The sequence below is a fragment of the Canis lupus genome, chromosome 1, assembly GCF_011100685.1.
Source record: "Canis lupus familiaris isolate Mischka breed German Shepherd chromosome 1, alternate assembly UU_Cfam_GSD_1.0, whole genome shotgun sequence".
NCBI lineage: Eukaryota > Metazoa > Chordata > Mammalia > Carnivora > Canidae > Canis > Canis lupus.
This window is the reverse complement of record NC_049222.1, coordinates 17615744-17643261: the sequence shown is the minus strand read 5'-3', so window position 1 is coordinate 17643261 and position 27518 is coordinate 17615744. Positions and strand designations below refer to the sequence as shown.

The following is a 27518-nucleotide window of genomic DNA, read 5'->3' as shown; positions in this document are numbered from 1 at the left end:
TTTGTGAAAAAGCTAGACCCAGCGCTCCTGAAAGCTTGGCGAGTGCTGGTGGTAAGAGTGAAATACGTGGGCCAAAGTGGGAGGAAGGGCAGGGAGGGAAGCCCATGCTCCCTTCTTGCCTCAAGATCTTGTGACTCAATAGCACAGGGAGGCGGGAACTTAGCTGGAGTCTTGGCTCAATCTCCCATCATAGCTTATAGGCTGACATTGACCCAAACTCAGAAAGGCAGGAAAAAGGACAAATGTTGAACCTTCTGAATATATCCTACCCCCCTCCATAAACCAAACCAAACCAATCTAGAAGCTGCTACCTTGGGAATGTGTGGGAATCCTGGCATCCCACGCAACTTGGAATCTCCACTTTCCATAACATCCTGTGTCCAAGTGGTCCCAAACCTTCAAGAACCTCACAGGGCTCCCTCAGAGTGGAAGTAACCCCAGCCGAGGTCAGAACAGGTGAGGGCCCTCCAGACATAGGCTGAATCCCTCCCATCTGGCTGGCATGAGGGCAAGAAATTGCCCCCAAGAACTTAGCCAGGGTTCCCGGCTTTCGGGGCTCCCTTACAACCGCACCCCAAAGGGAGAGACACTCCCAAGAATTCTGAGTCTGACTTTCATCCCAGGCTCTCCCACATCCCTCTCACGCCCCCAGTGACTCTTTAGGGCAGGGGGCCCCACCTGGGCGGCGAGTCTGTAGTTCCTCTGGATGAGCTCAGCGTTGTTCCTGGTCCCGTAGGCAACGGCGTTGTGCACCTTGAGGACACAGGCGTGGCCGGGCTGGAAGACGGGCATGAGGCCCCGCATGACTTTGCTGCGGAAGGCTTTGCGGTGGACCCCTTCTCCAAAATGCAGCTCCTCCGTGGCGATCTGACCGCGCAGGTGGTCCCCAAAGTAGCTGTCGCTGAGGAAGTCTTCCCTGAAGATGAGTTGGCTGAATTCAATCTCTTCACATCCTAAAACACAGCTCACCTTTAGCCCCACGGAATACCCCCCCGCCCCCCAGCTGCTCCTTGGCTAACGGGCATCCTCACGCAGAAGACAGAAGGAGAGGGAGAGAGAGAAACCCAAGTGGGCTTTGTGCTGAGCATAGGTTCTGACATGGGGCTCAATCTGAAGACCCTGAGATCATGATCCAAGCTGAAACCAACAGCTGGTCGCCCAACCAACTGTGCCACCCAGGCGCCTCCCAGGCAAATTTTAAGGAAATCATTGTATCATAGGTTTCAGCCTTAGTACTAGAACCAGGAAAAAAATTAATTTATGGAGAAAAGTATTTTTTAAGTTAAATTTTAAAATTGGATCACAAAACAAAGAAGGGATTCTTTTTATATAACCCAAATCTTCTCAATTCTAGTTACAGGAGTAATTTCATGTTAAAAATTTGGCCCTAATACCACTTAAAGAAAATAAGAAGTGTTCTATATGGACACACCAGAGCCCAACAAATATGAGCTATATTTACCCCATTCTGTTTTTCTTCATAATCCCCCAAATTTCTAAAACTCAATTATTCTTAACAGAAAATTGTGAACTGAGTGCTTACAAATGCATCAAATTTAACACAAAAGTTGTTCCAGACTACATGCCTAGAAATAAGAAGGGAAATTTTTTGTATATTACTATATTGGGTATAATTAACAGTCTTATCTATAATTTCCAACAAAATTGGCTCCTTAGCAAAGATAAAACAATGAAAGGGAGAGAAAAATAAATCTTAGGGCTTTTCTTTGAAAGCTCTGTGTGCTATCATTAAATTGGGCTAGCTTGTGTTTTACTTGGACCATCATTCATTTTGGGCTTTCCCACAAGCTTGGTTTTATTAGTTTCTTAATTAGAGACCAACTTGTAAAATATTATTTGTTCGTCCTCTGGAGAACTCAGCTAATGAAATGTTTAGTGAGAGGGACTCCTCCAAATAAGAAAGGTGGTAAAGAAGTTGTTTGAAGTTTCTTCACATGAAAGATCAAGGGGACAGGGAGGGAAGTATGGGCTCCCCAGTCCCATGAGACATGAGACTGGACCCCTCAGTCATAGGGGGTCTGATACTGGGAATAGGTAAGGTCATTGGGTCTAGACCCAAGCCCTCTGGTTGGAGTCACAGCGCTACACCTGCAGCACCATTTCCCCCCAGGTGGCCAGCAGCTCATCCCCACTGGGGTCTCATTCCTAACTGGTAAAAACCTAGAAAAATGAGTTTATGTGAACCTGAATATGAGCGGGGTCATAGCAAGTATCTGGAATGTGAGTGCCAAGCAATGCTAAGAAGCTGATGAAACAGAGAAAGCCTTCTGAAAGTCATTTTGTTTTCTTTTCTCTAAGGAGGAAAGACATCTTTTTTTGCATATTTAGACTTCTGGGGAGATGGGGGCAGACATGGAAAAAGAATCTAAAATTATACAAGTACACTGCATAGTAAATACATTTGAATAGGCTTACAAAGATCCCGTATGTGTTGTGTTGGAAAAACACCTTGATGCGTATTTGTTAGACCATTTCTAAGTCAGGATCCCAGCTTCTTGGTGTATGATCTATGATGCTCCCCCATCATAATTGCATTTACTGCTTTTTCTTCACAAGGATTTCAGGTGTTTTGTTCATCTAAAAATCCCTCACATGGGGTAAATTTCTTTATGACACTAAACCAACCGAGTTGTCGGTTTTCCTCACATCTCCTCTAAAGGACCAAAGCTCCTATGAGGTACTAAAAGCTGGGGTCGCGTGGGTGAGGGTGAGGCAGGCGTGCAGAGGGGGCTGCGGCCGGCTCACTCCAGCTCCTGAGAGCTGCTGGGGGTGCATCTCATCCTGGCTCCATGTTTTCTCGACATCACACTGGCAGTTTAAAATGGGCTGTGGTGAGAGTATTTACATCACAGAAATTAGAAATCAGGGCCTCCCCACCCTCACTTAACAGTGGGCAGGTTAAGCATTTCCCAGCACACCACTGGGTGGGGCTGGGCATGTGGGTGGGGAGACAGGTAGTTCTCCCTAAGAGGAAATCCATGCCAACCAAGCTTGGACTCCACCAAGCTGTACTCAGTGGGTGGCCCAGTGACGGTTCAGGAGCAGTTGTCTCCCTGTTGCCACACCAGCACCAAACCGCCAAAGGGATGCACCAAACCCCATCTTTCATCTTCATTAAGATGCAAATGAATGGGGATGCCTGGGTGGCTCAGTGGTTGAGCATCTCTATCTGCGTTTGGCTCAGGGTGTGATCCCAGGGTCCTGGGATGGAGTCCCACATCGGGCTCCCTACAGGGAACCTGCTTCTCTCTCTGCCTGTGTTTCTGCCTCTCTCTGTGTGTCCTCATGAATAAATAAATAAATTCTTTAAGAAAAAAGATGCAAACAAATGGAGACACTCTCCTCCACACCTGGCTGTCTTTGGAATCTGCTCTGTTCGTCAAACTACAAGGTAAGACACAAAAGCCTGACAACCCCCTGCAGGGGGGCTGGATGCAAATCTGAGGCCTAAAGGAAGACATCTTACCCCAAAGCCCCACCAGCATGCCCTCACTACTGCACACTACAGTCAGATCATAAACACTATACTTCTGGATATTTGTAGCCTCGTGCACTGACTACTGGCCTTTTAAGTAGCTTGAATTAGCTCATGAGTGGTCATTCATTTTCTCGGTCATTCCTTCGCTATCTCCTGGTTAGAAGAGGCGATGGGAAGACTGCTTCTACCATTGATCCTAGGAGCTATTACATGCTTTGGTGGAGTGCCCACGTCCTTGGATATCTAAATCGGGTTAGCTTACCTTTAATATCCTGGTGACTCTTGAGTTGTTTCAGAACTAGAAGACAAAGAAGAGAGTGCCTTTAGTAGGCATGGGCATTCTGAACTGGAGTGGGGGTACAGCTCATGGTTTTCGCCTGAAACGGAACATCTGAGGCTTACCTTCAGCTGTCAGGTTGAACTCAGTGGTCACCTTTCCATAACTGTTCTTGATGCAGCAGTAATAGATGCCCTGGTCCTTCTGACCAGCTTGAACGATGGCCAAGGACACAGTGGAGTTGTCGCCTGCACTGCAATAGGAGACATGAATATTTGAATGCTTCATCGTTCTGAGGTTGGATTTTTCTAATATATTTAGGGAGAAAGAAACACATGCTTCCCTGTCCTAATGGTTTGGGCCAGGGGGCTGGCTAAAGAACAAGATCTCGATAAGCTGTTTAAATAATTCATTTATCTGTAGGGGATGATGATCAGTCCAATTTTGGTTTAACATCCTCACTCACTCCAACATACAATATTAATACAGAAACATTTGGGATGTTTGGCTGCTGCTAGTAGAGCAAAGAACCAGAAATGCGAATTCTGGGAGCTGTCATTAACGTTTCTGGCTCAGAATTCACCTCAGTTATGTTACTAATCCCCGTGCCCTGTGCTTAAAAGAAACCTAAAAATTCCAAACCCAAATCTAAACACAGGGCCATAGGGATATAAGGGACAAAAAAAGGGGGTCTCTGCTGTAAATAAAGACACGTGGCTGAGGGCATTTTTTAAATAGGGAACTCCCCTAGTGAATCAATACCGTCTATCCATCCGCCCTCCCACCCACTCAACATTATTAAGTTCCAGACACTGCGCTATGAACAAAAAACCCAGCAGTGGTAGTGATGATGACAATGACGATGACGATAGCTAACGGGTACTGAGCGCTTGGTACGCGCCAGGCACTGTGCTAATGACTTACACGTCTACTTCATGTCATGCACAGATCAATCTAATGAGAGAAGTAGTATTACTATTCCCACTTCCCAGATGAGGGAACTGAGGCATATAGAGACCAGGTATATGACCTAAGGTCACATAGCTGATAAGGGTTGTGCTGAGACTTGAACCAAGAAAGCCTGAGTCTGGAGTCCTCATCTTGATCTCATTATGCGGCCTCCCCAGGTGGTTTGTGACCACCGCCCTCCCCACCTGGGATAATGGGAATTATGGCTAATGCTCCAATCTTTATTCCAAAGTCACAAACTAAAAACTGACTTGTAGCCCAAAAATTACACTAAATACAGCTGCAGCTTTGTTCTGTGTAATGAATGTGGTTAAACATTCACCAGGTGTGTGTGTGTGTGTGTGTGTGTGCGCAGGGTCTGTTTCAGTTTTGGATCATTTCACAGTTCAACCCCACCTTCCACTTGTCATGACTCTGTCTCAATGTCTCATTCAACAGAGTATTCACTATCGCTTGGTTTTTCAAGGGACATCAAGTCTCTGATTTACCCATGTTTCCTGCACCAATGGCTTAAAACAAATCCATGAATTCATAATACATTGTCCAATGTGGCCTCTGAACACAAGCTGAATGTATGGTTGGAAGAGGACGAGTCCAGTTATGAGGGGAAGATTTCCTGTTGGGCTGGGAAACACTGAGTCACAGAAGGGCTGGGGCAGTGTCTTTCTCTGTGGCCTCCTGGTCAGCACAGCATTTCTGTCCCCAAGACCCACCGGAAAGGCTGCGGGCTGAACTAGAATTGCCCCATGAACATCTTTCTTCTGACCCAGAAACTCCCTGATTCTCTGATACTTGATAGAGAACCTTGGAGGCCTTTTCCTGCCTTTCATATGTCACAGCTTAACGGGCTCACCCGAAGAGAATTTAATTATGGGAGAATGATCCTGTGGGGGACTTTGCTATTTAAACAGACGCCCTCACCACCAGGGACGTTTTTAACTTGCAATTTATAGGTTCTGTCTAGGAGAAAAGACAACCTTCAAGATTTATTACCTGTTGAATATTAACTAGTTTTGTATCTGTTTGCAAAAGTATTATTTATTGCAATTTGTTTGCCTGACTATACAAATCTCCATGCCTCAAATGCTCCTTTGAACAGCCATACCATCTTACTGGTTCTTTATTATCTAACCAGTTGAAAAAGATCTTTGCTGCATGTTTATATGATTCTTGTTTGAGAGATTTCAACTTCTTTAAAATTACGTTTTGACAAGGCAGTGAGATGCTTCTTGGAGGGACATGTAAAGGAAACACTCACCTGGAACTACGGGTGAGAGAAATTTGAAAACCTTTAAAAACCCACTTGAAATGATATAAGTAATTTCTTGATATACAGAGGATATAGGACTCCCAAATATTCTCCAGTGTCACCAGAGAAAACACAAATGAGTGCACCTGAGCCAGTGTTGCCAAGAAGAAACGAAGCCAACATCGCAACGAATGTAAAGGCCTGGCCACGGGTCATTAGCACGTGGCAAGCCTACTACTGTCATATGCTGCTCGGAGGGAGGGTAGGTTTTCTAAAAACATCTCAAATGGAAAAGGGACCCAGAAGATTCAGGTGCCAATTCTGAGCTCAGAACAAGACTGCGACAAACCCCACTGGTTAATTATCCTCGGCTGACAGCGAGAGAAAGTTCTTTAAGTGAATAATTAGTGCTTCTTTTCTATAAAGCTCTAGGGAGCGGCCTTGATTTAAAAATCAAGCCATTTCTTCTGCATTTCAATTATTCTGAAGCCATACATAAGCAGGATAATAGCAACATTTGGGGCAGCAAGGCCTTATTCTCATTCGTCACAATCCAGTTAGCTTTCCTGGAGTGATGTCAGGGAAAAGAAACTATAGCTCAAATCTGCCGGAGTTGCATTTGGGACATAATTTCCAGACATATGCTCCAAGCAGACGTGTTTCATTTAATTATACATAAAGCTCTTCAATTTTTCTTGCTTTTTCAGGCTACTTGTAATGAGATGAAGGGGGTAGGATCACCTCCCATGACTTAGAGCTGAAGGGGAGGGGGGGACCTCCTTTGGCAGAAAGACGCATCTGAGGACTGAGTTATAGTGGTTTCCCCTGAACCAGGTGATGTGTTTGAGAATGAGCCATGTCCCCTCAAGTGTGTCCGGTGAAGCCCAAGGTCACAGAAGCCATGCATCAGGTTCATTCCACACCAGTATTCTGGGCAAGGATTCGCACTCTCCTCTCTTCCCCCACCCCCCCACTCTCCTTTTACATCCCAGGGCCCCAGAAATAAACAGATTTTTCCATCTCAGAAATGGCTGCTTATCACCCTCCAAGCTGCCACTTTTTATTACCTCCTGGATTGATTTTTTTTTTTCCTTTGGATTCACCTTCTTGGCATTGAAACTTGCCAGGCTTACAGGAATTTAAACAGAAAACACAGCCAAATTCACAGAAATACAGAAGAGAGCTCTGTAATCTTGGGACCACGGAGCCTCAGCCTAGAAGATGATCTGACCTGATCCTGATTCTAAAAACATCATGATCAAATATAAAAGCTCAAAAAAAAATAAATAAAACATTGAAAGGCTTCCTGGCTTCCCGAGGCCAGAAAACTCCGGGAGGGTAGGGCCCCAGGTAGGAACCCTCCACTACCTGTCCGGCCTGGACACCTGTCTTTGCTTACTTACTCGTCTTGGATACTTTGGGTGTGGGGTTTCGGCTTCAGCTTTCCTTTTTACTTCCTATTATTCTTTCCTTTTAGAACTACGTTGTGAAACAAGCAACAGCTGTGAAAAGTGACCGGGCAAATATCGCACCTTCTCTGCACTTGGGCTATTGCCTTTGAATCTTTTGTCCACCAGATAGTCGAATCTTCATGAATTTCCGCAAACTGGCAGCTTAATTTTACATTCCCGGAGAGGTCAGGGTACATCTCGGCTTGGATCTTTTTCAGTAATATCGGAGCTGGAAACGAGAGATTTGCAGGTCAGTGTCCTTACGACAGTCGTGACAAGCCTCACAAATGGGGAAAGGGCTTCCCCATTCCATCACGTTTCATTCCAACAACAATCCCAAAAATTGGGATAATAATAATTATTACCCTCAATTTATAGATGAAGAAACCAAGTGTCTGAGGGCAGGTGTGGCGGGCCTAACGGAGAATGAACAAATCAATCTAACAGAAAAATCTCACTTTTCATTACTTAAAACTCCCCAAGTGAGATCTATAATGCACAAAGTGGAAAAGAATATGAGAAAGTTCTTCTTCTTCTTCTTCTTCTTTTTTTTTAAAGAAAAGGGCAGGGGACTGTGGATACGTAGTCTATAAAACCTGGGCCTATCAGGGATGCTTTTAAATGATCACCAGATGGTCCAGGTCGAAGTCAGATCTGGGGATTAGGGAGCAGAGTAAAATCCAGAGCGTCCAAGTAATTGTGGGTCAGCCCCAGACACGAAAGGCAACTTATCAGTAAGTTATTTATGAATAATATCCCTCCATCTTTCCCCTAATCGGCTGCCTTCGCTGAAGAGATCCTAATGGATTGCGGTGGTGTCTGATACCAACTTCATTAGCAGGAGAGAAGTGTCTTCTAGAATGAAATAGGAGCCAGCAGGAAACCATTCCCAGGGGGTTAGCTGTGCTCTTTGAATACCACCTTTTTAAACCATGGGTGGGAGCACCTCGGCCTGGTAAACGTGCCATTCCTCAGGGCAGCCCCTGGGCAGCAGCACTGACACTACAGCAGGACAAGGGAGGGCCGACCCCACCGGTGGGCTGAATGGTGTGGCACTGAGGTTACTGGAAACGTGGTGTCGGTCTTCTATAGACCAAGTTCCCCAACTCCGCAGCTGTGGTAACCCAAAGCATCACCTAATCCACTGTCAACCCGGGAGTCCTCAACACTGATGCTTTGTCTGTCCCTTTACCTCCGGTCCCACTGGCCGTGAAGTAGCCTCTCGTCCCTCCTAGAGGCCAACAGACACTTGGGCAACAGGATGCACACTTATTTATTCTTTTTAATTTTTATTTATTTATTTTTAGATTTTACTTATTCATTCATGAGAGAGAGGCACAGAGAGAGAGGCAGAGACACAGGCAGAGGGAGAAGCAGGCTCCCCACGGGGAGCCTGATGCAAGACTCGATCCCAGGACCCTGGGATCCCAACCTGAGCCAAAGAGATGCTCAACCCCTGAGTCACCCAGGTGCCCCAGAATGCACGTTCAGAAGCTTATTTTCTTCCCAGGACATGGGATAATGGGCTCGGGAGGCAAACCTCTCAACTAGAAAGCAGCTGAAGATACTAACAATATGATGGGAGAGAGAGAAAAATCTACCAAGTGCTTATTGATGGCAAGACCTGCTTCAGTTCACACAGCCGTACGGGGTTAGCTGTGCTGGGCACCGAGGCCTTCAGCCTCAAACTCTGGGTCCAGAGCCTTGACTCAGCCTGCCTCCTGCTCCTGGCCCTTCCAGCACTATGTGGTGGCAGTCCTCACGATGATCTGTGGATACCTAAACGTTCCTGAGGCTGCCAACCCTGTCCGCCGCCCATTCTAAGTTCTGAACACAGAAAGTTGGGGGGACAGTGGGTAGGGCATACAATGGGCAGCAGAATGAAATGCGGGTCTTGGACAAGGGGCTGTAGGAAGATACCCCTGTTAGTGCGGGACAAAGAGGGGAACGGAGATGAAGGAGCTAGAAGGAAGCCCTGGGAGTGTGGCTAGGTTTTTCTTCTGTGCATATTCTGGCCAAGTGTTGAGGAGAAAGGCTAGAGCAGTTCCTGGTGAAAACAAAGCTTTGAACCCAGGAAAGGTTACTCAGCTTTATTAGTGGAGTCCTGAGTCACCCTCCAACCCCCCCCCATACTCACTCCTTCCCTGTGGGGTCTCTGTATGAGAGCACCCCCCTCCAGAGCGCTGTCCTCACGGAGGCCGAGCAGACACCCCGTGCAAACTCCACCACCTGTGCTTTCCTGGAGAGTCCTTGCTCCTACGGTCCCTCGGATAACCACGGACAAGGATTCCAGATAGACCTTTCCCTTTGGGCTGAAACCACTTTAGGGATCTTTTAAAATATTGCTTCATTCTCTTTCTAGTATATATATATCATACTAGACACACACATGCATATATATATGTTTCAAACATTGAAAGAGTATAATATATATTATAATTATAATATATATAATATATATTAGAAATGTGTGCAAAAAATTAAATTAAAAATCCTTTATTGCTTCATTCTCTTTCTAGTATATATATATTAGACACACACACACATATATATGTTTCTAACATTGAAAGAGAATGAAGCAATATTTTTAAAGATTTTTAATTTTTTGTACACATTTCTAATATACATATTATATATAATATGTATATTAGATATCTGGCTGGATGCCCCCAAACTTTCAGAAGGGAGTTTTGTATCGAGTCCTGCGTGCAGCAGGGGCTGAGGGCCAGTGGTGTGCATAGGGAATAAGGAGCACCGGTGTGGAAGTCTGAAAACGGTGCGGGAGGAGCAAAGCCCTCGCTCCAGGTTAAAGGGGCCCCCGTTGGGCTCCTGCACACGCAGAGGGCATCACCTTGCTGTATGTGGTGTCTTCTCTTTTGACTCCTCCTACCCATGAGAAGGGAAAGAAAAGCTCTGAAATAAAAGAGGCTAACATTCAGGCTCAGGGATGGAGGTTGGGGCGGACGTGACACCCCCCACCACCGCCCCAGCAAAGCAGAAGTGACTGCAAGTCACAAGGGCCCTGAGCCTCACGCGGTCAGAAACCTGGACCAGAGACCCCTGGGCACTTTAGACTCAGCAAAAGAGGAGGGTGAGTTGGAAAGAAATCTTATGCTCAAATTTGGAAGAAACCCCAAGTTTCCATTAAGCAGTTTTTAATGAAAATCACCAATTAAAGAAGAGAGTCCCAAATTGTACCTAAATGTTTATTTCTGTAAATCCTGCTTAGCGTGTGGTCTGTTTAATTATACTAATTAGCTGCACTGATTAATGCTTCTGTTTATCTTTGTAAAATATTTTTTTACAGGATAATTAAACAGAAAGTCATCTTAATCACGCTCCCTCGATGAAACCTACCTCCAGGCGGCCCCTTCCAGTGGTTCTCTCTCCAGATCACCTGGGGAACTTGTTGGAAACACGCTTCCCCGGCTGGCCCCGTGAACCCGAAGCTCTGGGGGTGGGAGCCTGGCAATCTGCATTCCAACGAGCCCTCGGCCTGCGTGCCAAGCCCGCCGGTCGCTGCCGTAGTATCTCCACCCGCGCTTACCCAGGGGACACTCACCTTAACCGCAGGAGGACTTGGAAGGACACAGGCACCGGTCGGTCATCTGGTTCACAAACCCAAGCTTAACCACAGAAAGCAACAGAGCCTCACCTTTTCCTTCTCTTTTGCAAGGTGGTTTTTTCGCATCTTGCTTCTCCTCTGCACACGATGCCAATGTTTCAAGGTTAGGAATCCTTTTGAGAAAGCCTGAACTCCTTCTGACGTTCTCCTTCTCCTCCAGTCGCAGCCTCAGGGCGGCCACCCTGGACAGGATTTTCTTCTTCACCCCCTCAGCTAAATGTCCACTCGCCGAGGATTCTGGCCTCTGGACCTCCTCGCAGCCACTCCCCGCTGGTGGGGCCTCTGGGCGTCGGAGGGTCTGGGCCCCCAGGCGCCCGAGCATCTCCTCCCTTGGGTCTCGCCCACTGTCCAGGGGGGAGCCCTGTGGACGTGGGGACTGCAGGGTCTCGGCAGCTTTCTCTGCTGCACGTTCACCTGCAACGGATGCCAAGGCCACGGCCGGGCAGCCGGCTGCGCTTGCAGGCCTGGTCTCCCCGGTGCGGGGCTCTTCCATTTCCCAGATTTTGTGGCTTTTTGAAAAGTTTGTGATGTTTCCCTTAGATGAGGTAAAAGGCAACGGAGTGAGACTGCTGGAAGAGGCTGCATGTTTCCCACGCTCACTCTCAACGGCTCCTCTCTCCTTTGAGTCAGAAAATGGATATTGGTGGTTTCTGGGCTCAACGACGAGCTCGTTCTCAGGGACGTCATGACTCGGACCTGAGGAGTTGTGAGTGTCCACTCCAACAGATGCGTGAGTTATCACTGCGGGGCCATGAGAAAGAGGTGCAGTGGGAGAAACGGATTCTGCTGTGTTGTTTTTGCCTTGCTCAGCCTCCCCCGAGCTTCGCTCGCTGCCGTCTTGTATTTGGCTTATTCTGCGTCGGCGTGCAAGGCTTTCCCCACCTTCGTCAGGACTTGGGCCTTGCAAGTTGGCAGGCTGGACTTCCAGGCTCTGGCCCGTGTGCCCAACACTCCGCTTAGCCTCCTCCCCCGTGGCAGCCGGCGTGGATGCTGAAGGCCCTGCTGCCTCAACCCCGGCGCCCGCCGTCACGCCTGCTTCGTCCGTGGGATCTACGGAGGACTCTACAACCTTAGAGCGGGTCAGAAACTGTTTAAAGAAGGCAGCATGATCCACCTTGATTTGGCTTTCCTCTTGGTTTCGACTCACAGTGTCAACATTTTCCCTCTTTCCGCTTTTGGAAGCCTCTGATGGCACATCTGTGTCATACATTTCCTTTTTGTCTACAGGATCCACAGATGACTCCAGGAGTCTGGGTTGGTTCAAATACTTGGGAGAAAGACTACTCCAGTATGCACGGCTGACTGGTCTTCTGGTCCCATAAGTTTCTCTGTTTTTAGCAAGGGCTGAGCCAGACTCGGCCTGAGGGCCGTGAGCCTTGAGAACGTCAGATGCAGCCCGGACCCTGTCGGGAATTGTGGGACCAGCTTCCAACTCCTTGTACTCAGGACCAGTCTGTTGTCTTGGTGGCCAAACTTCTGGAATGGAAGCTTCCAGAGTTATAATCTTCAGCTTGCTGCCTGTTTTCCAAAATCCTGGCCCGCTCCCTCTGGACCCTTCCAGGGAGAGAGTAGACAGAGGCGGAATGTGGCGTGGAGCCTGACCCCCATCTTCCACGGTGGCTTCACCCACCTTGCAAATGCTAGTCCCCGGGCCTGAGCTCTGTTTCTTCTCCTCCCTGGAGGTTGCTGATAAGTGGTCCAAGGACACTAGGTCTATTTCCCCTTGTGCAACAGATGCCATGGGCCAACTTTCTCCGCAATCATCTTCAGGAGGAAAACCCCGTTGGGGTAAGCTCTCCTGCTGGATCCTCTGTGTTGTTTCACTTCCTTTGTCTTGGAAATTCTCTTCAAGGCTCCTACTGTCTGCTGTGTCCACAGTCAGGCTCTTATCTCCAGAATGGTTATCAGTCTGAAGAGGGGAACTGGTACCGAAGCCCTCCACCTCTGGGCGCTGGGGAACATGGACGTGGGCTCCTGGTCCACCGGGAGCCATGCAAAAGGGCTCTTCTAGAGAATCGGTTGTGGAATCATTTAAAGTATGACCCAACTGTGCATTGGAAGGAAGCTGGCAAATATTTTTGTCTGGTGCTGGAGGTGAACTCTCCTCAGGACCATCTGTGTGACGGTTCTCAGCAATGGAAACAGGGAGGTATTTGGCTGGGTGGACTTTGGTGGCCATGGTGACTGTCGATGTGTCCCCACTCTCCCTGGTCACTTGAAGACACTCGAGATTAGCAGTTAAAGTCATTGGCTTCTCCTGAGGAAACATTACAACCGAGCCATTTCGGGCTGGTGTGGCTGTGGTGTCTGGGGCACTGGTACTGGGCCTCTTGTCACCTCCTGGAAGCTGCACAGAAGAGCTGTTCTCAGAACATAGAGGCTGTCTTTCCAAGCCTCCTGGGCCTCCGGGGCTTGGCCTCTCTTGGCCAGCCGGGACTACGGAGACCAACATGGAGGTGGAATTCTCCATCTCTGCTAAATATTCCCCTGGGCCACCTTCACTGGCTTTTTGCGAAATGTTCCAGGTAAAAGTACTGGTAAAAAGAGGGGGCATGGCAGGGCTTCGCTCCTTGCTGCTCTCGCATGGAGCCCGTGGGAGCTCGGAGCCTTGTGTTTGAAAGTGAATACCTGGCGTCTCATCATCAGGAGAACATAAATCAGAGGGTTTGTTTGGCCGCTCGGCCAGCTCTAAGTCCAGGGAGCAAATTTCCTGAGGCAAGTATTTATCAGCTGAGGCTCCAACAGGAGAATCCACGGTTTCACATGTTCCTTGGTCACATGCTTCAAGATGCTCCAACACACTGGCCGCTTCCCCGGCCCTTGCCCCATGGCATGGGGCTTCCAGGGTGGAGCTGGTATCTGCGGGTTCAGGGGCAGCAGCAGAGAGAGCCTTGGGCTCCCTGGGGTCAGCACTGCCCTCCCGGGGGAAAAGCACTGACAGCTCCCAGGGGCATGTATTTCCCTGATTGGCATCTGGGATGCTCAGCTCATGTCCTGGGTCTTTCCAAGAACCTCCGAGTGCGTGGTCTTTCCTGTCTTGCTTTTCTCCATGCTGTGGGCATCGAGGACAGCTCTCCAGTTCCAGGTATTGGGCCAATGACACATCTTCCTCGTTGATCCCCCCTACGTCGGGGAAGGGATTTATTGTGGTCCCAGCAAATGCAGACAGCTCCCCAGCAGGCTCTGAGAAAGCAGGCAACTGGCTGAGAGAGTCCCTCTCCCTGAGCATTTCCTGAATTTGCACCTAGGAAGATGAAAGTGATATGAATAGACTTGTTCTGAGGAGAGCCCACAATTGGGCATCACTGCAAACCCAAGAATGTTAATCCTTGACTGTAATGATGGATAAGAGAAGTAGTGGAAATGACTAAACTCTAAACACTGGTCCCCAAACCCTCTCTAGCTGATAGGGACCTCCTGGAGAAAGGCTCATTTAAGCAACTATGTGTTCCAGGGGACTCCAGGTCAAATTCCCCAGTATAAGAAAAAGCCTTCTGACAGTCATTATTTAATGCTTTCTTTAAAAAAAAAAAAAAAAGATTTTATTTATCTCTTCGAGATAGAAAGAGAAAGCACAAGCAGGGGCAGCAGCAGAGGGAGAGAGAGAGAGGCAGGCTCCTCATGCAGGCCTCAAACCCAGGACCCTGGGATCGTGACCCAAGCTGACGGCAGACACTTAACCAACTGAGCCACCCAGGCACCCCCATTTAATGCTTTCTTGTCTCTCTCAGGAAAAAAGATGGAAATAAATTGAATATAAACTTTCTTTTGATAGATTTTACTTATTTATCTGACAGAGAGCAAGTGAGAGAGCACAAGCAGAGGCAGAGGGAGAAGTAAATTCCCTGCTGAGAATGGAGCCCAATGCAGGGCTCGATCCCAGGACCCCAGGATCACGACCTGAGCCAAAGGCAGATGCTTCACTGATTGAGCCACCCAGGTGCCCTGAATGTAAAGTATTTTGATCAAATAAGTCACCAGAGCTTGTGTGCATCTCTCCAGAAAGGTACGTTTCACATGATCATAACAAATGAAATATACAGTGCTTGTAAGGTAGCAACGAACAACCTTTGTCCCCAAAATATGACAGGCTTGCTGGTTAATTATGTTACTAAAGAACAGAGAATGGCCTGTCCCTTGAGCCTGCCTCTAACGAAGTGACAGGGTTATGTCTGGCCACCAGCACTGCCAATTATTTCTGCCCTGGGAAGGTTATAAAATCCTAGAAGGCCTCTTCCACTTTAAAACAAATGCCCTGTGGCAGGCAGACCATGTCCGTTGAGAAGTAGAAGATTCATGGCAAGAGAGACACAGAAAGATAAAAAGGGATGGAGAAAAGAAGCAAGGAAGGAAGCTCACATTGTGAGGAGTAAACCCTGGCTGTTCTGGGACATCAGCTGTTGTTTAAGGGAAGCAATAGGATCTTGGACCACATTCTTGTCTCTTAAAACTTTTAGCTCATCGATTTTTCAACACACATCAAACTTATGCCCAGCCACCAAAAAGGGGAATTGCTGCTAAATTTTGGCAAGTACCTCCATCTCTGCCCCCAGGACCCCTGCTTTGGAGCAGCCCCCTTCAAATGTGCAGAAACCGATCACTGGGCTTATAGAGGGGAGGAGGCCGAGCCCCCCAGGGTATGACAAAGCAGACCTGGAATGTTCCTGTGCACAGTGTGGCTCCAAGTCCTGAGGCTCATTCCCATAAATCACACGAGAGAATCTTGGTCTTCTGGCCCTGCAGTCAATGCCTTTCCTTACTGCCAGGGGGAAACAGGACAACAGCATGACCACACCTTCCTCTGTACGGCACCCCCCACCCAAGGCTGCCTGCTGCCACCAGTGATTCCTCTCTCATCTTCTCCTTTAGGCTACCCCGGTGTTCATTGAATTCTGATCTTCTTGGCACACAAGTGCTAAATGAACAAGAAGAAATTTAGTATAATTTCCTGTGCTATAATCTCTATGAGGGCTGGGGCCATTCGTCGACTCAACAAACATTTATTGAATGCCTGCTGTGTACTAGGGGGCGTCCCAGGGGATGGAGATACACACGGGCAATATGCCCACCCATCCAGAAGGAGCTCCCATTCTAGGTTGTATTCAAGGCCTGTTATAGCAATTAGCGCCCAGCAGCTGTGCCACAAGCACCTGTTGAAAGGACTGAATGAACCACGCACCAGTTCGGACAGCTCAACCCAATGTCACCCATTAGACCTCTCAATCTTAAGGGCTTGGGACTTCCATCAGATCCTGACGTTGGGAAAACTTACTTAAAAAAAGTGGGGGAGGGACTTTTAAACCACAGCAGGGGGCACTACTGGTTCACATCCTGGTGTTTCTAAAAAGAAAAATATATTTACTTTCTCTTTTTAAAAAGATTTTATTTATTTATTTATTTATTTATTTATTTATTTATTTATTTACTTACTTACTTACTTATTTGTTTATTCATGCAAGAGAGAGCATGAGAAGGGCCGGGGGGAGGGAGAAGCAGGCTCCCCACTGAGCAGGGAGCCCAAGTTGGGGCTCCATCCCAGAACCCCGTGATTATGACCTGAGCTGAAGGCAGACACTTAATTGACTGAGCCACCCAAGCATCACTGTACCCAGGCAATCATTTCTATATCCCCATCACATTAACATAGAAAAAGGAAAACAAGAAAGATAGCTTCTGTGAAATAAGAAACAAGGGTAGGTTTTTTGTTTTGGTTTTAGTGTCAAGGAGTTTTAAGCTGTATATGGTTTCACCTCGATCCGTGAACATCTATAACACATATAGAGAATCCTCTTTTCATCTCCTTTTTTGGATCATTTTTTTCCTAATGAGCTGTAGTACAAATATAATGAAATATTAAGCATAGAAAGTGTGAGCAGCTTCCTGGTCATGATTTGAGAAATGAGGAAAAGACTGTCCAGTTCAAAATACTGCGACCCTCTCCTGAGCCTTCTTCCCTGGCCAGAATTTCTACCGCCTATGTCAGTCCTTTATTTTAAGATCTTGTCATCATTGCATTATCATCAGTGCCAACAGACATTTATGGAGTAGCTGCCTTGTGTAGAATTCTCTGGCAGGCACCGGACAATTTTTTTCCAAAGGGCTCCAGTTAAAAAGCCACTATGTTACTTATCGGCATGTTACCCACCCATTATTGCCTTTTACCAAACAACAGAGTTAGAGGCTGACACTTAGCAGACACTAGCCTCTGGAGAGGGTGAGTCACAGGACAAATAAGTTCTGATCAGAGTGAGTCTGGTCACTGTAATATATCAGCATATCCATGGTATTGTGCTTTGGTTTCCAAAATAGTCATGTTCCTATTAAGGTATACTCTCTCTTCTCTTCTCTTGCTTTGAAAATAAAATCCCACTTTAAAATAGCCTAGTGAAGCCCCACATATGTAAAAAAAAGAAAAAAAAAAAAGTATGGCAAATCCATATAAATTCATCCCCTTGACAAGCATTTACTGAGCATCTACTACGTACCAAGTTCTATTCTAAGCACCAGGGAAACATAAGACTGCTGGCTTTTCGGAAATTATGTCCAACAAACCACACCAAAGGTGTGCTGCTGATGTGAAATCCCATAAATCTGATCTGAAACAATGGAATTTTCTGAAAGTGGAGACTTTAACAGCCCAGTATGTACTTGTCAAGACTGAGACTCCAGGGGCAGGCTCCTTGGGTGTCATTCAGAGGCTGACTCAGAGAGAGAGGGAAACCACAGACTCACACTTTTCAAGTGAGTCAGGCCTTTCTTTTAGGAGGAGATCTCTCGGTGAAGTCATTATGAAAGAACTCCAATAAATGATTCTCTGGCTGCTCGGCTATTCTCATTATCGACTGAGTGCTGGGACTCAGGAAGTTCTGTGAGTCAGAAAACTGTTCTCATTCAGGTGGAAAGAAGGGAAACGTCTGAGGTTCCAGAAGAAGGCCCAGTGCGGTGCATGAAGGGTGGGCTCATGAGGACTGGGCCCCTGAGTTCAGTTCAGTACAGTATTGTATATATGACCCCAAGTAATGTCGTGGGCCTCTCTGACCCTCTGTCTCCTCCTCCAAGGCTAACCACACATTTGTCCATATCATCCCCTCCAATCCCACCGAACTTTGTTTGCCTTGTTCTCTGCAAAAAGAAAGAAGTGACTAGGACAAAGAAAAACTGAGCCACACCGATTAGCAGAGGCTAGACTTTCTCATTGGGTTGGCCAAGTAAATCTGAAATACTGATGCTATCATCTCTTCCTGAATAGCCTGACTCCAATCAGGAGACAGCAACCACACAGTACATCAAGTAAAGGAAGTTGAATATAAATAATGGTTAGCTACGTAGAAGGGTGACAGTACGATACAAGGAAACCCTACTGTACTCTAAGGGGAGGGAGAGTACCAAGGAAGGACAGCTTGCAAGGTGCTCAGACCTAGCTGGAGAAGGTGTAAACAGGTCACCAGACGACAGAGCTGTTCACTGGGTTAGCCAGGCCAGGGTTGGCCTGGAATTGCTGGGTGAGCAACGGATTGCCCTTCCACATGCAGGTGGGGAGCAGCCAGTCAGCACCCGGTGCGTGAGTGTGCAGCAGGAGTCCAGACACTGGCAGGGGCAGAGGCTGGGGCCTTCAGAGTGCATGGGCTGGGCTACATGTGGTGGGAGTAGGGATGGGGAGTGACAGCCCTGCGTATCTGGGGCCACGGGAGTCTGGATGTTGGTGCAGACAGGGGCCCTTCAGAGAGGAGGCCAGCAGAGCTCTGGTGTCTGAGTAGAAAGGGCTAGAAGGCTGCAGATGGGCCATGTTCTGAGCCCTGTGGTTGGAGCAGGTTCTGTGGGGTGGACACACACACACACACACACACACACACACACATCATGCTCAAAATGCCAAGGATCATCCTCCTCCTGCAGTGTCTTTTTGGCGCCTTCTGCTGAGAGCGCTCTACACCGGGCTTACTAGCTCAGAGAAATGGTTAATAAAATTCTGTTCCCAGTAAGCCTACATTGAAGGGTGCATGAGGACTGAGAGGCTGTAAACTGAGAACTGACACAGGAGGTCGCTGATGTGCAGGGGTTAGAAAACTCCCCAAGGTCCCCGAGCCAGTGGCAGAACCAGGCCTTAAAGCGGAGTCTTTCTGGCTATAAAGCCCTTTCCAGTTCAAGGTTCCTAACAAGAGAAGTTAAAGCAAACACCACCCAAAGGCTGGGAACTCCCCCTTAATTCGAAAGCCAGCATTTCTGGGCTCCTCAGACACTTTGGGTAGAAGATTGTAATGGTCCCTGCTCTGCAACATGACCACTTGTTTATCTGTCAGCTTCCTCACAGGCTCTAAGGGGAGGGGCTCTGTTACTCATTTCTGAGTTTCCAGAACTTTAGTAGCCCATAGTAGGGGTTCCATTAATTTTGCTGAATGAATAAACATATGAATGAATACAAGGTTCAAGTGAACACATTTGAACCGAATTTAGTAACACTTCCAAACCTGTTTTTGAAAGCAGCACCGGCCTTGAAAACCTACCCTCTGCTTGCGCTGCACTTTCCAATCCCCTTTCTATTGACATGCCTCTGACTCTACAAACACATTGTTTCATTTGTTGGCCTTTGCAAAACTTTGGCCTCCTAAGTATGCCTGTCACGGATTCCACGGAAAGGTGTGTCATCTCTTCACACACCCCATGGTGTGCAAGGTTACACTCCTCTTCATTAACGGGAGCGTCCTGAATGCCAACAAAGTGCATGAGACTAATTTGAGTCACTAACAATAGAAGGTGGTATGAGATAAGATCCCTCTTCTCAAATAGCTTGTAATCCAGCTGAAGAGACAAGATGTACATGGAAAAGATAAATAACAATTCTTGACAAGTTGAGCCAACGGCCAAATGGATGGATTTTAGCTATCAGTGCTGCTCTGGGAGAGGAAACAAGGTCACCACCGAATCCTCCTCTCCTACTCCACAGGTGCAATCCCCACAGTACAAAAACCAGATGTTGCACTCTCTCTCTCTCTCTTTTTTTTTTTTTTAAGAGAGAGTGTGTGTGGGATGGGGATGGGGAGAGGGACAGAGGGAGAGGGAGAGAGAGAACCTCAAGCAGATTCCCTGCTGAGCACAGAGCCCGACGTGGGGCTCCATCTCACAACCCATGAGATCGTGACCTGAAGTCAAGAGTCAGATGCTTAACTTACTCCTCCACTCAGGTGCCCCCAGACGTTGCACCTTTATGTTACTTATATCAACTTTTAGATAGTTCCTGTACATTTCTCTGAAGTCTCAGGAAACCTTTCTACTGAGCAGAGTGTGGCAGATGTGGTAGGCACCGTGGTTGACTAACTCATCAGCACCCCAGTCCCCTTCTCCCTTGAAACCTCCAACCGAAAAAGCTGGAAGACCACATACCCTCCCATTGCTAGATGGGGACAAGGGTCAGTTCTTGCTAATGAGACACAAGGAGAATTCTGCTAAGGGACTTCTTTTTTTTTTTTTTTTTTTTTTTTATTTATGATAGGCACACAGTGAGAGAGAGAGAGGCAGAGACACAGGCAGAGGGAGAAGCAGGCTCCATGCACCGGGAGCCTGATGTGGGATTCGATCCCGGATCTCCAGGATCGCGCCCTGGGCCAAAGGCAGGCGCTAAACCGCTGCGCCACCCAGGGATCCCTGCTAAGGGACTTCTAAGGAGGCTTTGCTTTCCTTGGAGAAGGCACAGATATGGCAGGTACCTTGCCTACCCTCATCCTTCCTCCTGTAATGGAAGTGTGCCACCTGGGGCTGAGTTGTCATCTTCTGGTCAAGAGGCAACAGTCACACAAAAATGAAGGCCAACACACTGTGGCTGGTGGAACAGAATGAGGGAACAGACTCAGGAGCTTGCAGGCATCTTTGAGCCACTGGAAGAACACTGACACCTTCTACCCAGACTTCTGGTCAAGTGAACAGCAAAGATCCTGTATCTGAGGCCGGTAGTTGGTTATGCCGTTAACTGCAGCTAAAAGCACTCCTAATGGATACGAGAGGAAAATATACTGCCGGGGGTTGAAGAAAAAGGCATATGAGGTTGGCCCTGGAGACCTTCTGGAGGCGTGTGGGTGGCTTTGGGTGGCTTTAGGTAGAGATTAGTCTGATGGCCAATGTCACAAAGGGCAAGGGGGGTGGTTCCTGGAAAGGGGACTCAAGGGACTAGTCCAAATGCCAGGGGATCAAACCGGCCTGAGGCAAGGTGAACTTGAAGTTGAGGGAGGGAGGGAGAATGGGGAAATGTGAGAAGATAGATCATCAAAGGAGAGGCCAAGGTTCTAAAGGCCAAATACAACCATGGGTGGGGGGGGCGTCGAGCCACTTAGATCCTTGCTTTAACTGGGAACACTGCCAGAGCCTGATGTGTGCTCTGGCTGGTGGCTGGGGGGGGGGGGGGGGGGGGGGGAGGGGGGGGGGGGGGAGTGGGCGCTGTAATTTTCTTTCTCTAACTCTTCTTTCCTTTTAAATGTTCTTTGAATGTTCTTTCTTCCTTATCTGGACTAGTCATAAATAGCACCATGTTCTTTGCCAGTTGTCTGCACATCATCAATCCCCCTCCCCCTGCCGTGGTTCCAGGAATCTTTAGGCAGGACCTTCCCCACTCCCAGCCATCCTGGGTGCTGCAGCCTCGCCCCACGGCTCACTTTCCTCAATATCTGCTGAGCCCTCACTAGGCCGCAGCGTCATTCAGTCATTTGTCATCCGATAGAGCAAATCCATACCACCTGTGGCGGCAACACTGCAATCGCCCGGCTGCCCAGCCAATGCAAGCTTCCAGGCAAACTAGAATATTTTAGGAACTTGAGTTTATTTTTAGGAGTTGCCGGGTGGCCCAGAAAGGAGCGTCACTTAAAGGTTTTGAAGGGTAAAATAACAGAGAAGAAAGTGGAGGACACTCGTCTAAAATCTTCACCCTGAAACCTGATCCCGAACACCCCCTGTCACTTGACCTGCCCCTCTTCATTCCACTCTCTCCCAGGAGACAAGAAATCTTCAGCCAGCTGGCTTTACAATCCGGTCCTGATTTCTTGGAAAAGTGGTAGAGTCTGTTAAATGTCCATTTGATCCCTTATTGGGAGAGGCCTGGGTCTCCAAGATAAATGTCCTTTCCTGGGGCTGAGGGCCTCTTGTGAGATCAGTGGAATCTTTGCCTGGAAACACGGTGTCAGGGAAGGACCATTAGCTTGTGAGCGGAGCAAGTGGGGGGCAAGTGCCATTACTACTACCAATCCCTAAGCCCAGTGTAGCCCTTCACAGGGGGCAGATACTATTCTAAGTGCTTTACGTATGTTGATGTAGCTGACGTCTGTAAAATGCCATAGCAAAGCCCACCAGTGGGACTTTGGGTTGTATAAAGTTAAGGACAAATATACCAGCTACCCCAGCACACGAGACGACCTAAATGGCATGCACCTGCCAAGTACAATGGGTCCGAAAAGCAGCCTTCATCCTTCCCCGTGCTCATTGGGGAAGTTGGCGGGGAGATACGCAAACATAAGGAAAACAGAATTGGGAAGGCCGGCGATTTTTCTCGGATTCCTTTGCTGAGTAGTCTCTTGGTTTGCTGCTGTCTTGGAGAGACTGGGATTGGACCAGGAGGTTCCAGGAAAGCGGAATCGGTGGTAGGTTGAGGAGTGAGCCTCAGGAACCCCGGGGCTCTGGTCCTGGAGCTGCTGCACCGTGGAAAGTGGCTTTGGAGAAGTCACCGGGGCTCTCGGAGGCTGTTTCTTCCACAGGAAAGTGAGAGGCTGCAGAGCATCTCTTGGCCCCGACGGCCCTGGTGTTCTGTGTCCCGCTGCCATGTAACCAACACAAACACTGGAATGGGCCTTAAAGCTCACCTCCTCCTTGGAGGGGATTTCTCTTGGACTCCTAAGGCTTCCAGACCCAATCCTCTCTATGAACTAGAACTATTAGAGAGAAAGACGCAGCCTGTCATCATACCCACCTACCCGGCCCAGAAGGAGCCTGTGGGGACCCCAGAGAAGGCCAGGAAGGAGAGGGTGGGCTGGGCACCGTGGGGCCCCATGTCCTCATTCTCGTCCTGCCCCCCCACGCTGCTGCCTCTCCCTCCCTGCCGTGAAGGCCTCGTGCATCCAGCAGGCTGCACTGTGCCGGCGGACGGCTCCCGATCCCCACCCTGCAGAGCTCTGGAGCCTCCCAGGCCTAGTCCAAGCCAGTGAAAGCCTTCTGGTCAGAGGCTGTCAGTCCCCAAATCTGCTCAGCCTTTTTACAGTTGAGAAAAGTTATGGGCTCTTCCCCTCCAATTTTGTTTTACCTACAGAACTTTGCAAATCATTTCAGGGGCTTCCAGGCCCCCTGGAGCCCAGAGATCTCTCCTCCTCGGAGCCCACGGGGCCACGGACTGAATTCCTGCCCTGGGTCTGGAGCTGGGGGTGAGTCGTGGGGTTTACTTCCCACAGCCTGAAACTTCTAAGTAGATTTCAGGTTGGATAACAGGGGGGATTAACCCTTAGTCAGGTTCTAGGAGCGCATTTTCAAATCAGTCTCTCTCTTCACAGTTTCTAGAATTTGTGAGCAAAATCAAAACCAGCGTAGTAGCAATTACTGTACTCCACCGACAATAATACATGGTACAAAGCAAGTTCTTGTCAACTTTAGAAACAGGAAATACCTGTCATGGTTATTACGCTCCTACCCTGCCTGTTCAGCGTGGCTTCGTGATGCACACCAGTGACGGAATTTGGCGCTTGGAAAATCTGAATATAAACGTAAATATGGGCAGGTCACTTGTCTTGGATGATCATTGCCAAAAATGAGAAAATGCAAGCCTGGGGCTTGAAGAGTCCCTTCCCTTCCATCTGTCTCTTCTAGTAAGTAGCAGGATAGCTCTATGCTCACGTTTGGCTTCTGGTTCGAGAATGTCCCTCCAGAAAGTTCAGTTCTAGAAGGATAGTATAGAGACCCAGCAGGCAATACAGCTCCCCAATTAGATTCAGAGACAGCCTGGTTCAGCAGGAGAAGCAAAATTTCCTAGGGCGTCTTATTCACCTTGGTGCAAGGCACCCAGCGGGTGCTCAAAAAATAGGCCGAATGAGTGAAATCCATCGAATTTGTTCTTGGGCCAGTGCTTCTTTGCCAACACAGGCAGGAAAATTTTGCCTCTTCGGAGTAGGGTTCTCTTCTTGGTCTCTGTCGAGATGATTTGCTACCTGAATAGTTGCTCGAGGGGCCTGTGCTTTGGTTAATATATATATTCTCCTAAAATTTAAGTCTCTTTGTCTCTAATCATTTGTTGCTTGCTCGGCCTCAGTCTTCTTTTGATCTAAACCGAAGTCAGCTGCTTTTTTTTTTTTTTTTTTTTTTTTTTTTTTTTGCCAACTGCTCTTTTTTGAGGAGAGAGAGAGAGAGCAGAGAGCAAGAAGCACCTCTTGTTTCTACCATGAGTGACTGAGGTTCCAAATGCAGGTTGCCGGGAAGACATCGGTACATGTGCACCAGTGGGCACCAGGCACTGAAGGGGGCCACGTCCACGTGCCACGGGCACAGAGTTGCACAGTTACACCGTGCGCTGGAAGGCTCAGGTTGAAAGTCTCCGCACTGTGAAGATGAAGGGGATCAAAGGCTGGGTGGAGGGCAAGGAGGAATGTGGTGATAGGACCAGAAATTCACGGAGCCGTCAAAATCACCTCTCCCCTTGTAGCGGGGAGGAAACAGAGAAGTTTCGGGAAGCTGAAGTTGTTAGGGAAATACTGGGAGACCCAAGAAAGAAAGACAATGTCTGGGGTTCAATGCAGTGATTTGAACCAGGAGAGCAGAAAATATGCTGAGCTGATATTTGCACTGATGACGGCTTGCAAATTCATATTTCTTCCCATAGGCACGAGGAAATGCAAGCCCTGTACTATTATTTTTTTTTCCCCTGGAACTGACCTTGTCTTCCTCTTTTTTTTTTTTTTTTTTTGACCTTGTCTTCCTCTTGAGCTCTCAATCACATATAGGAATTTGAGGGCTGTGTGGGGAGTCACAGCTTTCTCTCTGCCTAGGCCTGCCTCTGAGCCAATCACTTGACCATCCCTTTAAGGATGCCCGGGCCCTTGGTTCTGCTGGGCCAGGTGGGAGCTGGCGTCTGAGTCGTCCACGCTGGTAGGTGGGTGGTGGGCTACTCCCCGTGTCCCAGAGTGGAAGCAGGGGAAAGATCTGTTCTCGCTGTTTCCCTAGCTCGTGCTAGCCCGATCCTGACGCCAGGAGACGTGAAGCCTGGATGATGTGCCCCTCGAGACCCTGACTCTGTCAGCTTTGTTTGTCCCAGCATCTCCAAGGGCCCTTGCCGTGGAGGCAGCAAGGGCGTACTCTTGTTGAGACCCTCACGCACTCCCACTGATGGTGCAGACATAAGGCTCCCTGGCCTAATAAGAGGAAAGGAATTTAGAAAAACCCCTCTCTCAACAAAATCCAACTAAAAATTATTGTCCTGCCTCGACAAAAATAAGAACAGACACCTTTTTCTTTCCATCTGTTTGCTTTCCTCTCCACAACCCTTATGGCCATCTTCACCTCACCCTTGAGGCGACCCCGGTCTCCTGAGCTACTTTGGAAGTGGACCCAGGAGGCAGAAATGGAAAAACAGACATTTTTCTTCCTGACATATCCCTGCACACACTGTTGGCAACCGTGTTCGTTTCCTGGAGCTACAGAGACAAATGACCACCAACCGGGTGACTTAGAACAACACACATTATTTTCTGGGATCTAGAGGCCACAGGCTGGAAATCAAGGTGTCCCCAGGGCCATGCTCCCTCTGAAGGCTCTAGGGAAAAATCCTTCCTGTTTTGTGACCTCATCTTTTTACATCCACAAAAACCCCAGTTCCAAATACGGTCACATTCTGAGGATCCAGGTGGACATAAATTTGGGGGGACAATTTTCAACCCTCAACAGCATCCCATTCCTTTCCCAGCCTGTCCTATGGGCCTTCCCTCCCACACAGTCCTCAGTTTGCTCAGCAGTGACACTTTGTCACTTGACGAGATGGTGTGCACGTGAGGTTTAGAATGAAGTCCTAGCAGCAGGATCTTATGGGAAGGCTGGCTCTCGCTTGGAGGTTCTGCTTGCTTCTGTGCCAAGTGGCCTGTTGGGAGAAGGGAATTCAGTACAACCAAAGGTCTAGCCCTCATCGCTGCCCGGCTTCTGGACCCTCTGATGGGTGCCAGCCGCTTGAGGACGTCCTAATGGGACCAGCCCAGGCCTGAGCTGGATGCGCTCCCACCTGCTGAGCGAGAGGCAGGGACTGGGGAATTCCTTATGTGTGTTGTCAGATGAGCTAGAAGTGTAACAGATGGGGCCACCTGGGGGCTCAGTGGTTGAGCATCTGCCTTCAGCCCAGGTCGTGATCCTGGGGTCCTGGGATCGAGTCCCGTATGGGGCTCCCTGCGTGGAGCCTGCTTCTCCCTCTGCCTGTGTCTCTGCCTCTCTCTCTCTGTGTCTCTCGTGAATAAATAAATAAAATCTTAAAAAAAAGAAATGGAACAGATGAAGTACTAAGCGGTTCTCAGGAAGATTATTTTCCCTACCAACACCATCAGTTTGATGGTAAATGTGAAAGCACTTGTTTTTAAGCCATCACTTACACACACACACACACACACACACGCCTGAAATCTCAAGGCAGTATCAAAATACCTATGCTGACTCAGAAAGATAATTTTTCAAGCATCAGCAGAAAGGGGAACTTACAGAATTTGCAATTTTACCTCCCGCCCGCCCCCACCCCGCTCCTCAGCTCTGCAACTGCCGTGGAGGCAGCACATCGGAGGGGGTGGGGGAATGTGATTTTTCATGTTTGTCTTGCCTCTTTAATGAGATTTAATTCAGTTGAGCAGATCATGGTGACAGGCACTGTGTTTGCTCTGGACATTCACAGATGAATCAGACCCAGAGTCTGCCTCCACGTGCCTACGGGGTAGCAGCCCAGCTGAGCAAGCAAACAGGCTAGCAGAGAGGTAGGAATAAAGCATGATGGGGGAGGGCGCCTGGGTGGCTCAGTCTGATAAGTGTCTGCCTTTGGCTCAGGTCATGATCCTGGGGTCCTGGGATCGAACCCCACGTCTCAGGTCACGATCCTGGGGTCCTGGGATCAAACCCCACGTCTCAGGTCACGATCCTGGGGTCCTGGGATCGAACCCTGTGTCTCAGGTCACGATCCTGGGGTCCTGGGATCGAGCCCCGTGTTGGGCTCCCTGCTCAGCTTCCCCTCTACTCCTCCCCGGTGCTCGCTCTTGCTCTCTATTGTGTCCACTCTCTCACATAATAAATAAAATCTTTTTTAAAAATGTTATGGGAGAAATCAATTCCCCTTCAGGGAGAGGGGAAGGGACAAACATATGAGGGAAAGATCCAGAATCCATTTATTTGCTGCCTCTGCATTGCCATGCCTTAATTATTGCATTCCTTTATTCAGCCAACACTTATGGAAAGTTCTCCATGTG

At 48.3% G+C, this 27518-nt stretch overlaps 1 protein-coding gene and 1 long non-coding RNA gene across 10 annotated transcripts in view; one reads left to right on the top strand and one right to left on the bottom strand.

Moving 5' to 3' along the window:
* ALPK2 (alpha kinase 2) overlaps window positions 1–27518 on the bottom strand; it is a 142390-nt gene that overhangs the window by 25189 nt on the left and 89683 nt on the right. For all 9 annotated transcript variants that reach the window (XM_038525904.1, XM_038525899.1, XM_038525900.1 and 6 more), the window contains 5 exons: window positions 11101–14314; window positions 7527–7674; window positions 3902–4029; window positions 3762–3797; window positions 679–953 (listed from right to left, as the gene is read on the bottom strand). In XM_038525904.1, the coding sequence (XP_038381832.1) occupies window positions 679–953; window positions 3762–3797; window positions 3902–4029; window positions 7527–7674; window positions 11101–14314 (3801 nt within the window). The remainder of the gene's footprint in view (window positions 1–678; window positions 954–3761; window positions 3798–3901; window positions 4030–7526; window positions 7675–11100; window positions 14315–27518) is intronic.
* The window catches only part of LOC102151902, a 42094-nt gene continuing 41469 nt past the window's right edge, over window positions 26894–27518 (top strand). Inside the window, exon 1 of the long non-coding RNA XR_005353438.1 lies at window positions 26894–27032. This is a non-coding gene — a long non-coding RNA (uncharacterized LOC102151902). The remainder of the gene's footprint in view (window positions 27033–27518) is intronic.